The 14,146-nt window shown below is 48.1% G+C and overlaps 1 protein-coding gene across 5 annotated transcripts in view; it reads right to left on the bottom strand.

The window, feature by feature from the left end:
* The window catches only part of HNF1B (HNF1 homeobox B), a 63,150-nt gene that overhangs the window by 15,144 nt on the left and 33,860 nt on the right, over positions 1 to 14,146 (bottom strand). For 2 of the 5 annotated variants that reach the window (XM_043481440.1, XM_043481449.1), the window contains exons 5-7: positions 9,693 to 9,853; positions 7,319 to 7,480; positions 3,826 to 3,961 (exon numbers count right to left, since the gene is read on the bottom strand). In XM_043481440.1, coding sequence (XP_043337375.1) covers positions 3,826 to 3,961; positions 7,319 to 7,480; positions 9,693 to 9,853 — 459 coding nt within the window. The remainder of the gene's footprint in view (positions 1 to 3,825; positions 3,962 to 7,318; positions 7,481 to 9,692; positions 9,854 to 14,146) is intronic. The other 3 variants (XM_043481467.1, XM_043481474.1, XM_043481456.1) reach the window with 2 other exon arrangements.

The following is a 14,146-nucleotide window of genomic DNA, read 5'->3' as shown; positions in this document are numbered from 1 at the left end:
AAGACACCTAAGAGCCTTTCCTGAGATGGAGAGGGTTCCATAAGCAGGTTCACAGGAGGTGGAAATGCTCTGTGGGGATAGCACAGAGGCCTCAACAATGGCCTGTGCAGAGCTTTAGCTGATACTGTTATCAGAAACCTAAAAGGTGAGCAGAGAAGGGAAGGGGAATAAGCCCCCTCCTGGCTCTCCTGGGTGGGGCTGGGAAGGAGGGGTCCTCTGATCTACAACTTATCTCTAACTCCCCAGGTGCTCAGCTTCCCCTCCAGGCACTGTCTCACCTGACACCTTGATCTCCTGTTTCCTAACTTTCCCACAAGGTCTCAGACTCCAAGGGAGCCCCATGGATTTGCTGTTTTTCTCCCCAAGACCATCGCCATTGCTCTTTTCAGGAAGTCTCTGCCTAGAAAAGCAAATGATGCCATCTAGAGTGGATGACATTGGAGGACCTAGTTCTGCAACCAGCCTATTGTTTTTGAGTTGTCCTGAGGAGCCCTTTAAGAAATACACATTCCTTGGCCCCACCCAAGACAGAATGAGTCAGACCCTTTGGAGGTGAGGCCCAGGAATTTTATTTTCAACACAGGCTGTGCCCCTAACGCGCCTCAGTTCCAGGATTGAAAGCCACTGATGTCATTCGAGCTCCTGCGGAGTGTGACTCTTGGCTTCCCCATCTGTTTTCTGGGCACTGGTTCCTGCTTAAGAAGCATGTTATCCAGTCCAACAGGTGAGTAGGGAATGATGAATTGGCACTGCTGGGGAGTCTGTTATCATGTTCTCCTTGGGCCTCTGCAGTGACCAAGCAGGGCCCACATACTCAACAGGATGTGCGTGCTAAGTCACTTCAGTCGTGTCTGATTCTTTGTGACCCTATGGAATGCAGCCCACCGCCCGGCCCCTCTGTCCAAGGGATTCTCCAGGCAAGAATACTGGAGCGTGTTGCCATGCCCTCCTCCAGGGCATCTTCCCAACCCAGGGATCGAACCCTTGTCTCATGTCTCTTGCATTGGCAGGCAGGCTCTTTTACCACTAGCGCCACCTGGGAAGCCCCACTCAACAGGATAGGAGTTGGCTATTTATTACTCAACAACTTGTCTCTCGATTTACTGGCCTGTGGTGCAGACAGCAGAACAAGCTTGGACTCCATAACCGATTCTTCATCCTGACACTCCCTGGGGTAGGACTGTGTGTCTCAACAATGTTTGCTGGTGACCCTCTCATCATGCTTCGTGCTTTCCCCACTCCAAGTACACACACACACACACACCCATCTAAGGTCAGTGCACTCTGGTATTGGCTGTCTGCAATAGGAGAATAAGATTATTGTGAGAAGGTAGAGAATTATAGGTGCGAAAAATTAGGAGGAGCAAAATGAAAAAAAAATGTGTAACAGCTCCAGGGAAAATTTTAATTCACATAGTGCTTAAGAAAATATAGAACCGTGTGTGTCAGCCAAAGCTGGAGGTGCAAAGAAAGACGGTAAGTGGGACAGTTTGTGTATAGTTTTGGTTGTAGAAATAGAGATGCAATATCTTATCCATGGGCCTTTTAATAAAATCTCCTAGAAGTCAAGCAAGCTGATTTCAGGAATCTGATCTCATTCTCAAACCCTGGTTTTAGTGCGGTTACCATATTCCTGGAGACGGCCCCATGAAAAGGCAGCAAATTTAAAATACCTTTTTTATTTTGTGAGACCTCTAAAGGTTCCTTTTATAAAGCTAAGTGGGGAGGGCATCAGTTTCCCAGCAGCTGAGGACAGACAGGGGGCCAAATATACTCATTCAATAAATTCAGGTGACTCCTATGGGCCTGGCTCTGTTTTGCCCTCAAGGAGCACATAAGTCCATTCCTTCAGAAGTGATCTGAGGCTAGATAAGGTTTAGGGAGAGTGGATAGAGAAGCGAAAAAGGCAGGAACAAATTAATAAGTGGTTCATGTGGGCACTGGACACAGGGAGGCCACGAAGACAGCGGGTGATCCCCAGGGTAGAAGAAAGATGGGAAATGTACCTCCCATAGCTCTCCCCCAAAACCTCTCATGGATGCTCCCTGGATCACAGGGAAGACTTGGCCTGAGCTGTCAACACAAGGCAGAAAATACACTGAATACGCATCAACATCATGACTCTGAGAGTGGCACCCACAGGCACACCCATGGCAGCCTTCTTGCGCTGAAAGGGCCCATCTGTGATGGATAGGGACAGGTTGGCTGTGGGAGGTGAGCCCCCAGGGTGGGAAGGACCTGATGCCTCGCTCTATCTTCAGGCCTGGGCATAAACAATCTATTTCTCTTTAAATCTGTCAAGGCTCAGAGATGCTAGACAGTTTCCTGCAGAGTTCCTTCTCAGTATGTTTTCACCACCTGCCAAAGAGGTCTCATTTGACCATACAGAATTCCCCATTAAGAAGGAAGCCCATGGACTTTCCAGGTGGTCCCATAGTTAAGACTCTGCACTTCCACTGCAGGGGGTACAGGTTCAATCCCTAGTTGGGGAACTAAGATCCCACATGCCATGTCATGGGGGCATGTCCAAAATAAGATCAATCAATTACTAAATCTTATATTTAAAAAAAAAGAAGGGAGCCCCTCATGTCTTCAGTTCAGTTTAGTTCAGTCGCTCAGTCGTGTCCGACTCTTTGCGACCCCATGAATCGCGGCACGCCAGGCCTCCCTGTCCATCACCAACTCCCAGAGTTTAATCGAACTCATGTCCATCGAGTCGGTGATGCCATCCAGCCATCTCATCCTCTGTCGTCCCCTTCTCATCCTGCCCCCAATCCCTCCCAGCATCAGGGTCTTTTCCAATGAGTCAACTCTTCACATCAGGTGGCCAAAGTATTGGAGTTTCAGCCTCAGCATCAGTCCTTCCAATGAACACCCAGGACTGATCTCCTCTAGGATGGACTGGTTGGATCTCCTTGCAGTCCAAGGGACTCTCAAGAGTCTTCTCCAACACCACAGTTCAAAAGCATCAATTTTTCGGCGCCCAGCTTTCTTCACCGTCCAACTCTCACATCCATACACGACCACTGGAAAAACCATAGCCTTGACTAGGCAGACCTTTGTTGGCAAAGTAATGTCTCTGTTTTTTAATATGCTATCTAGGTTGGTCATAACTTTCCTTCCAAGGAGTAAGCGTCTTTTAATTTCATGGCTGCGGTCACCATCTGCAGTGATTTTGGAGCCCCAAAAAATAAAGTCTGACACTGCTTCTACTGTTTCCCCGTCTATTTCCCATGAAGTGATAGGACCAGGTGCCATGATCTTAGTTTTCTGAATGTTGAGTTTTAAGCCAACTTTTTCACTCTCCTCTTTCACTTTCATCAAGTCTTACTCCACCTCATGTCTTACCCTACCTCAAACAACACAAAGAAAAATCAGCACAACCCAACCTCCTGGAAAACCCACCACATACTCAGGGATAGGAACGAACACTGGACAAAAATATAAGCTACAATATTATACATATTCATACTTTATCAACGTACAAGCATGTCTACATACCCAGTCATTGGATTGTCCCAACAACCCATTTTACAGATGAGAAGACTGACCCTCATAAAGATGCAATGATTTGACCCAAGACACACAGCTGGTGAGCTATGACCCAGATTCAACTCCATTCCCTAATTTCTTCTAATTTCAGGCTGAACAATCCAAATCTTGAAGAGAGAGATAAGGAACGAAATGAGTTGAATCAAATCTATAAGTGGTGGATGAGTTGGAAGAATATCTTCTTTACTGTTTTTGTTTTTTTTAATCAGGTTGACTCATTTCCCAAAGCACTCCTCCCTGCCCCCAAGTTTTCTGACCAAGAACAGAGCTTACTTTGTGCAATGGCCATGACTCCAGAGAGGGGGGTCATGATGAGGTTTTGAGATTGCTGGGGATTGTGGTGGGACAGGCTGTGGATATTCGTCAAGGTGCTGACAGGGGGCAAACCTCCTCCTGAGACTGAGATCTGCAGGAGAGAAAAAACAAGAGCAGCGTGAGTGGAACCCAGGTTGCGAAGAGCAGCGTCCAAAATGACATCACTTAGCAATTCCTTGGCACAGCTAACTCACTGGTGCATTCATGCATTCATTCAGTAACAATTATTAAGCACCAACTGAGGGACAGGCACTGTTCTAGATACAGAGGCGAGAGAGGTAAGTAATATTGACCATAATCCCTTCCCTCATGTGCATTTTTGTTGACTTCCTTTGAGTCACTAGCCTGCCTTAGAGATTCTTCAGCCCACGTGATATGATTGTCACTGGTTCATGTTGGAAATGGTTCTGGAAACAGACTCACAGATTTAGAGAATGAGCTTATGGTTTTCAGGAGGGGAGGATGCTGGGAAGGGACAGTTACGGAGTTGGGGATGGACATGCACACACTGCTCTATTTAAAATGGATAACCAGCAAAGTCCTACTGTGTAGCACAGGGATCTCTGCTCAATGTCACAGGTCAGTCTGGATGGGAGGGGAGTTTGGGGGAGAATGGATACATGGATATGTATGGCTGAGCCCCTTTGCTATCCACCTGAAACTGTTACAACATTGTTAACTGGCTATACTTCAATGTAAAATAAAAAAGTTTAAAAAGTAAAATTAAAAATGGATAAAAAAGGGAAAAAAAAGCATCCTCTGTTCCGCTCTATGCTGTCTATACGATTGGTGCTAAAAATATGTGATTGCTACAAATAATAACTGGAGAAATGTCCTGGGATTCCCAAGTGTAGCAGATTAGGGCCCAGGTCTAGGGCCCAGAGTGCATGGAAGCTTTCACTGAGTATAGGATCTGGGAAACACTACTCATGTATTAACTCACAAACCTCACTATACCCATGAGGCAGATGCTTCTGCCACTCCCATTTCACGAATGAAAAAACAGGCTCAGAGTAAAGATGCATATTGCCTGAGAACCAACAACCAACAACCTAATAAATGATACCTCTGGTATTCAAACCTAGGTCTGTCTGACTCTAAAATTCAAGTTCTTACTTTTTATAGAGGGCTTTTTCCCTGCAATTATTACTAAGGTCTGTCTGGGGGAGATCAGTCATTATCCATTATTGGGCTTCTCTACTCTTCCCAAATCTCTACTATACATTAAAAACAAACAAACAAAAACCCCCCCTTTTTTTTCTTTCAAGGAGCCACTATTGTAATGACAAAGCTACTAAATAAGGCTTGGTCCCAGGTACTCCCACACTGTTTCATTATTATATTTTAATGACAGATTAGTAAGAGAAAGCTACTGAGTTTTGTGTATTTTATCCAAGGCCACTCTGCTTCCTTTTATTAAGGATTGAATCCTTTCATTTATTCCTAATACTGTCTTTTCCTTAATGACTGTCATTTTCCCAAGTGTATATATAATGGCATTATAAGCATATAATGCTAAAAAGGTCTCTCCTCCTTGCTAGTGGTAATACGTCTATGTGTCATATTGCACGGGTTAGAACTTTCTGAATAGTATTAACCAGTAACAGATGTAACAGACATGCTTAATTTGATTCTATGTTATTAGAAACACTTCCACTATTTCCCCATGAATTATAAGGAGCTTTCAGTTTTACACACACACAACACACACATACACACAACATACTTTTATTCATGATTAAGTAGCTTACTTTTTGTGGTTTTAACATAATTTTAAAAATTATTACTAAGAAAGGACTGTTCCCCCCTCACTCTGAACTAACCCAGACATTCTTGATGGCACCAGGAATGCTCACAGGTGGCTTAGGGTTGGGATACATACATCAGATGTTTGAGTTGCCTTTTCCTTGTGACCCAGAGCGCCTCAGATTATAGCTCTCGCACCAGTACCCCTGGAAGACACTATCTCCTGCCTGCCCTTCTGATCAATCCCATAGCTTCCAAGTGAATTTGAAAAAGAAAGAAAGAAAAAAACCCAAACAGATTTGTTTGTGTTTTTAAAATGAGCATCACGTTGTGAGTTAGGGGTCATGTGACCAAGAAGGAATTCTGACCACATCAAACAAGAGAGAACCAGCTTGTTTGCCGGACTTGTTTTTCAAAATGTCAGAGTCATAAAAAAAAAAAAAAAAAAAATCAGTGACCTGCCTTCAGACTCTCTTGAGTAATGCAGTCCTTTGCAGAAAGTCAATGGAGTGACAGTAATCTCTGCCATTTCAATGTTTGGTTTCAATGGTGAAAGAGAAAAGTGGGTGCCAATAATAAAAACAACTTAGAGCGTGTATGGCTTTAGTGTTTCTTTTCTTTAAATCATTCACGTAAAGCAGAATTTTATTTTCAATTGGAGAATAATTGCTTTACTATGGTGTGTTGGTTTCTGCTGCACAGCAGCGTGATTCAGCTAGAAGTACTCACACAGCGCCTCCTTCTTGGGCCTCTCAGCCCCGCCCCCAGCTTTAAGGTTTCTAAAGGGCTTCACTGGTTGTCCTCAACAGATAAGGACACATGTAGGAAGGCATTATGATTATCGCCCTGTTTTACAGATTAAGAAGGGCTTCCCGTGTGGCTCAGTCTGTTAAGAATCTGCCTGCAATGTAGGAGACCAGGGTTCAATCTCTGGGTCGGGAAGATCCCCTGAGAAGGGAATGGCAACCCACTCCAGTATTCTGGCCTGGAGAATCCCATGGACTGAGGAGCCCGGCAGGCTACGGTCCATGGTGTGGCAAGAGTTGGACATAACTGAGCAACTAAACCACTGCCACAGATTAAGTAAACTGAGCCTCAAAAGAGTCGAGAGAGTAGCTCTGTGTCACCTGACTAGTAAGCAAGGAAGCAAGAATTCAAACCCAGTTTTGCTCAACCCCAAATTCTATCTCCTTCCTATTTGGGTCACCTTGGTCAAGTTTCTTCCTACTCTAAAATGCAACCATTGGGACTTCCTTGGTGGTCCAGTGGTTAAGACTAAACCTTCTAATGCAGGGGCTGCAGGTTCCATCCCTGGTCGGGGAACTAAGATCCCACATGCCTCGAGGCCAAAAAAAAAAAAAAAAAAATTGATAAGGTAACAAATTCAATAAAAACTTTAAAAATGATCCATATCAAAAAAAAAGATTAAAAAAGTGAATAAAATGCAACCATCACCTCTTTGCCTCCAGGACTGATGGAAGACAGAGAGCTGCCAAGAGTATCAGTCACCATCCTCACAGGGTGATCTGGAGAGTTTGGATGGCATCAGCGTTGCCTTCTGCTGTCCTTTGCTATGTGCTTCACATGCCTACTGCCTACGAGGTTGATACTGTTACCCCTCCTTTGCAGACAAGGGAACGGAAGTTTGGAGAAATTAAGAAATGTGCGCAAGTGGCAGAGTGGCCATGAAGAGCGGGTGATCTACCTCTCGGGCTGAGCTTTTCACCATGGGGGTCTGTTGCTTTGATGCCGTGAGAGCATCCAGCGTGGGCTTTTCTAAAACGCAAGGTTCGACACGCACAGACTGCAACCTGAAAGCTGGCCAGCGCTTTGCGGATGTGTACCACTCCGGAATGGGATGGGGTCCCTGGAGTGCGAAAGAAAGCTCAAATGGGTCACCCTTGTTTCCAAAACCAATCCCTGGGGGATGATTTCAAATGCACATTCTACTTGAAGTCAGCACACAGGGACTATCATTCCCTGGCTGGGGCTCAGCCCCCAAACAGCAAAATTACAGGCGATCCTCGCATCACCCTGGTGACGCAGGCATGGTTAGCCCCCATTTTCCAGATGAGGAAACTGAAATTAGGCAACGTCCATCCTTCGGCTGATAAACAACACAGCCCAAGACGTGGGCACACTGGTTCCCATGCCGGGGTTATTTTTAACCATACTCTCCACTTCTGTCTTTGGTGGACCAAGATCTGTGATGGGCTTGTTACATATTAACCAAAAACAGACTCCTGAATTTGGGCATCCAGCGATAGTGACATAACATACGAGCCAGGGTGTTGGAAACTAGTGAAAAGCTGGTCGCTGCAAACAAGCTTCCAGGTGTTTGCTAACGGTGAGGTGTGCTGTCCTGGTCAATCATCAATCCAATAACAGACTGCCCATCAGGGTGCTGTCGAGCAGAAGAGGAAGAAAGGAGCGTGTCCTGAGGCTGCCTGTGGAGCGCCCCAGCCTGGGTGAGGCCGTTTGCTTCTCAGGAGGAAGGAAAGAAGCGCTCACAGGGAAACACCAAGGGCCTTCAAGCAACAGGAGAGGTCTCCCTCCAGATGTCCTCCACTGCGAAGCCATGATCTCTTCCTCAAGGCCCCACCTCTCCTCCGGGGAAGTCTGGGCAATCCTTGGGTCTCACGAGGCGGCCAAAGAAGCTTAAGGGATGAGGGGTGGGCAAGGGGGCTGCAAAATGCCTCCCATGGGAGCATCTTTTGTCTCTCCTGTTGCAGAGCCCAGGACCAGGAAGCCATGGGTTCAGGTCCCCAGACTAGAGTTGGCACTCCCCTCGGAAACTACACTTTGTTTTTCCTCCAGGGAGCTGGGGACTCAATCACCTGTGACTCACCATTCCTGTGTTGCCTACACGGTGCACACGTCAAGGTCTAAAATGGCATCGGCTCCCTACCCCGCCCCCCACCCCGGCCCCCACCTGCCTCTGGGTCAGACACCTTGAGGGTACAGGGCTCCACCTTGGGCTTGGGAGCCAGGAATCCGCAGCTCCTCCCTCCCCTGGAACACAGAGCATGACCCGAAGAATCAAGTTTTCCACGTCCTACCCTTCCCAGTGTCGTCACGCTCGTGTTGTCTCGGAAGCCACCCTCCCCAGGGTGCGCTGCTGTCCCTTGTGGCTTAGAACCTTGAAAATTCAGCATCAACTAGACTCTTCCTCACCGGGGTGTTCAGCTGACATCTGAGGGTGGGCTGTGGTGACCGCTAGGGGACACGTCATTGAGGGAAAAATAATACTGATATTCACCTAAGAACCAGCATGCTGTCATTCACTGAATATTTACCGTCCCAAACGCAGTGCTGAGTACCTCTCATGTTATCATATTTGTTCCGCCAACAACCCTAGTGTTATTACCCACGTTTTATAGACGAGAAAGAAAGAGCTTAGAACCTGGCCAAGGCTACACAGCTATTAAGTGCCGGAGCTGGGATTGGAACCCGGTCATTGCAAACTTCAAAGTCGGTGTTTCCCACGCCCCCCCCCCCACAACAAGCACTGCCCCACCCTACCCACCGTTTTGTGCTATGATCTTCACTGCTGCCCAGGGTCCTTCAAAACCCCAGGGCCAGAAGCTTCGCCACCTCCCGCCATCCACTCAATCCTGACTTCATTCACCCTTTTGGGCAGCATCAGGGGAGTGCTGAAGAGAAGGGGGGGGGGCTTGTTTCAAAGTGAGGTGCTCTCTGGGTTAAAAAATCTGGCTTTGGAGGCCCTGGGTTGGTTGGGGGCTGGTTGGGGATGAATGAACATTTTATCAACTTAAATGTCACTGGCAGCCCCAAAACAAACAGGGTCCCACCCGGCTTGCTCCTTTATGAGGCATTCAATCAATAAAATGAGAGCAGGGCTCTGTCAGATTTATTGGCTGGGTTCAAACCGAACACCTCTTCCACCCGCCGGAGGCTGGGTCACTGGCTCTACCTTTCCGTTCCAACTCTGGACGGCCCCCATTTTCCCCTGTGGGGCTACAATGGTTCATTGTTTCAGGCAGGCCTTGTGAGAAGTTGTGTTTGTTTTGCCTCTTATCTTATCAGCTCCAGAGCTACAATGGCCCAGGTGTACTCACCATTTTACCATCAGGTGAGAGGAGATTGTGGCCCGGGTCCAGGCTGGCTGGAGAGACTTGCTGTAAAACAGACTGGCTAGTCACCATGGCGCTGTTGCCATGGTGACTGATTGTTGAGGAGGAAGTGACCTCATTGCTTCCCTGCTGGCTGTAGCGCACTCCTGCAAAACAAGGCAGACCCAACAGCGGAGTATTAGTGCCACCTGACCCGGGGTCACTTGTTTTCTAGGGTAGACGACGAGGGAAAACACTGCCTCTTTCCCCTGTCTGTCTATGAGACACATCAGCTGTCGTTCTCTAGGGCAGAGGTTGCCCAGCCTCTGCTTGAAGTCTGGAATGGAAGCTCCATGGGGGCAGCATGTTTTTAACCTGTATTGTTTTGTTCCTTGCTGTATTCTCTTGGTTGTTGTTGTTTAGTTCCTAGGTCGTTTCTGATTCTTTTGCGACTCCACGGACTATAGCCTGCCGGGCTCCACTATCTGTGGAATTTTCCAAGCAAGTATACTGGAGTGGGTTGCCCTTTTCTTCTCCAGGGGATCTTCCCAATCCAAGGATTGAACCTGTGTCTCCTGCACTGGCTGGCAGATTCTTTACCACTGAGCCACCTGGGAAGCCCCTCCTCTTGATAGCCACTTGATAAATATGTCAAATGAATGAACGAACAAATGAATGGATTCTACTTCTTGTTGCTTCTACATAGTGCTTTTAGGTTTTAGGGGCTTTCCCTTCCCAGCTGGAGTATTTCTTTTGCTCTTCAAAATGCCTTCTAGAAATGTTTCCCTGGCATTGCTTGGCTATGTAGGGCTGCAGAGTATGAGCTGACAGGTTTTACAGAGAGGCACTGGCCCAGTGACCCTTGAAATTGAAAGTGGCTCAGTCGTGTCCAACTCTTTGTGACCCCATGGACTGTAGTCCATGGAATTCTCCAGGCTAGAATACCTGAGTGGGTAGCCTTTTCCCTTTTCCAGGAGATCTTCCCAAATCAGGGATCGAACCCAGGTCTCCTGCGTTGCAGGCAGATTCTTTACCAGCTGAGCCACAAGGGAAGCCCAAGAATATTGGAGTCCCTTGAATTGTAGGCAGATTCTTTACCAACTGAGCTATCAGGGAAGCCGGGACCCTTGTAAGAGCCACAACAAAATGCATCATTCTGTGTACCACCATTCTGGCCAAGCCCCAGTGACCGAGGGGACACCAGCAGAGCAGGATGGAGCCAGGGCTGTAGCTAGGACTCTGGTCCCGGAACTCACATTCCTTCAGTGGGGTCCCTTTTGGCTGCCTTCCAGGGCCCAGGGGAAGGCGTGTCTGCCCGGAGGTGGGGCAGGCGGCACCCATAGGCAGGAAGTGAATGCCTAGAAGACCACTGCTGTTTGGACTGCAAGGGAGCGGAGAAGCAAGCATATGTACAGCCTTGCTGCTCTGACTCTCCCTCTCACTCAGGAACCAAAATGCGAGTCTGTGCTCAGGAAAGGGACAGTGCTAGACAGAGACCTGGCGAAAGGAGGAAGCTGAGGGAGGAAGAGAACCTGGGTCCAGTGTGCAGAGTTCAAGTCCTGTTTGATGTGCCTGTGAAACAGCCAGAGACAAAGCCGAGGGGGAAGCTGGGCCATCCTGCCCTAAGCTCAAAGCTGAGAAAGACCATGTTCTTATTTTCTGCCTTGGATTTGACAGAAAGGTTTAGGGGACCCAGGTCCTACCTGCAAGAGACAGAGACCAAATGCCTAAGGAATCATTTGGCGTGGAGGGCCAACTTCTCCTTCATTTCTCCTTCTGCCCAGTTCCCCAGGATGAAACATCACTGCATCAGGCATCCAAGTTCTGTTGGTCCACACACCCCCTGCCCTGCCTCCAGCCCCCCAGGGGAGCCCCACCTGCTCGAGGAGGCTACAAAAGTCCCCCTGGGAGCCAGGCAGGGCTGCCATAACCAGTAGCCTGTAATTCACCAAGACGGAGCTTGCCAAGAGGAGACCCAAGCCAGTTTTCCTTGGATTGTTCGAAGGACGTTCCCCAAGGCTGAAATGACCTAGAGCTTAAGAAGGGTGGGGAGAAAGCAAACACATGCTGGGGCAGGAGTCTAACCTTCAAGAGCAGCTTGTTGGGCTACAAAGTGGTTTGATGCGTGTTCCGTGTGTGGGCTTCTTCTGTTCGTTGTTTCCTTTGATTCAAGGGGCTGCTGATGGGGTGGTGTCGGCAGCAGGACAACACTGGAATTCAGTAGTTATAGGGCTGGGGCACTATATTTTAGGGGGAACAGGAGCCATGAAGTTTAAAGGAATAAAGGAAGACCTCCACATCTCCAAACCAACATCGCCTGTCCCGTCCTGTCTGTCTTCCTCTGCATCCATCTGCAGTTTCTAGGTCTCATTGCCACTACCCCCTACTCCATCCCACTGGGTTAAATTAGGTCCTTTGGCTCCGCTCATATCTGCCCCTGGGTTCCCAGCAGGACGCTTACCTAGGAGAAGAGAGATCTGAAACTTTGTGAGCTCAGAAGGCCTTGGGGTCCACCGGAAAAGCAGGGAGGCAGATTTCAAATCAGTAAAAGGAAGGGTTTTCTAACGAGAGGGGCTAATGGGAAGATTATGTGCTCTGCAGCAGGACATACTCGGGTTTCAATCCTGACTTTGCACTTAACAGATGTGTGATCTTGGGGAAATCACTTCTCTCTCTGTGGTTCAGTTTCCTCTTGTAAAGTGAAGAGATCGCTTCCTTAATATGGCTAGTCTGGATCAGAAATAACCTCTAGGAAACGCCTCGTACAATGTCAAATAAATAGTACCCACAGCTCGGGATCCTGCAGGGAGGGAGCTGGTGTAGGTGAGGACTCCAAGATATTTGTACTAAGACTCCAGAATTCTGGACAATGGAGGGTAGATTCTAAGTCCTGAATGGAATTGCCTTTCCACGGAGAATCATTCCCAAAGAAACTGACTCTGCTGTAATCACTGATGCTTGGTCCTGGAAGCAACTTGGGAGGGAGACCTGGCCCCTGCCCTCTTGTTCTTTCCTTTCAGAGAAAATGGACTTCAGCCTGCTTTTCTCCCACTTCCTCTGACTCCCTGGCCAGCTATTTACCTCCCCAAGATGCTCTGCTCCTGAGAGTGTGGTGATAACGCTGGGAGTCAGGCGTGTTTTCACCTCCCAGCTTGTCCCCATCATCGATTGGGTCTCAAGTCAAACAGACGCTCGCTTCCCCCTATTTAATTTGGCTGAAGACAGAGGGCCAGTCCTCAGACAATCAAATATGGGTCTCGGGGAGACTTCTCCCCTACCCCCAGGCTACATAATTATTTATTTAAAAATAATTAACCAAGGTATCCACAGGAAACAAAAGGCTGCTTTACATGCGAGCCTGGCAGGAGGGAGGCGAGAGCTATTTGTTAGAATCCAGGCGGCAGAGCCCAAGGCTGCGGCGCCCTGCCGTCCTTGTCTTCTCCCCTAGCAGAACTTCACTATGGGAGAAATGTAACAGGAAGATGCTCTCTCCAAAGGCAGATGGGCCTAGACCTCCGCGCCCTCCTTGAAGGACCTCCGGTTAAGAGACGGTGTCTGGTTGGGGACTAGGGGATCTCTGTCTTGAGCTCAGCTCTGCCATCAGTGTATTGGGCGAGCTCCAGCTCTGCTTCAGCTCTCAGTCAGAGGACTGCCTGCTTTGGTAAGGGGGGGAGGGGCTTTTATCACTGCAAAGTGGGGTGGGAAGCAGGTGTCTTTTTTTTCAAGTATCACAAGTATATAAAATCAGAGCAGGAACACGACCTGATAAATTAAGCAGACTTATTTCAATACCGTATACTAAGAGTGAAAGCGTTAGTCGCTCAGTCGTGTCCAACTCTTTGCAACCCCATGGACTGTAGCCTGCCACCAGGCTCCTCTGTCCATGGGACTCTCTGGGCAAGAGTATTGGAGTGGGTTGCCACTTCCTTCTCCAGGGGATCTTGCTGACCTAAGGATTGAATCTGGGTCTTCTGCATTGCAGGCAGATTCTTTACCATCTGAGCCACAAGGAAACCCACTGCTAAGAGGGACCAGTTCAAAGACTCACCATTTGTTTCACACCTACAAAGACCACTTTAAGGGCATTTATGATCTCTCAAAACTGATCAGTTTTGTGCAAGGAAACCATGTTTCTTTTAAAAAGACTTGCGCACTTGCCCAGGCTGAAGGATATTAGAATGTAGCACATAAAGCCCATTGCTAGAAGTAGAAATACCTCTACCACTAGTGGCGCTAGTGGTAGACCCCAGAGGAGGGCATGGCAACTCACTCCAGTATTCTTGCCTGGAGAATCCCACGGACAGAGGAGCCTGGCGGGCTGCAGTCTATGGGGTCACAAAGAGTCAGACATGACTCAGTGACTAAGCACAGCACAGTGGTAAAGAACCCACCTGCCAACGCAGGAAACATAAGAGACCAGGGCTTGATCCCTGGGTCGGCAAGTTCCCCTGGAGGAGGGC

Source organism: Cervus canadensis, chromosome 1, assembly GCF_019320065.1.
Source record: "Cervus canadensis isolate Bull #8, Minnesota chromosome 1, ASM1932006v1, whole genome shotgun sequence".
Lineage (NCBI taxonomy): Eukaryota > Metazoa > Chordata > Mammalia > Artiodactyla > Cervidae > Cervus > Cervus canadensis.
The sequence above is the reverse complement of the archived record's forward strand: the minus strand, read 5'-3'. Positions and strand labels throughout refer to the sequence as shown.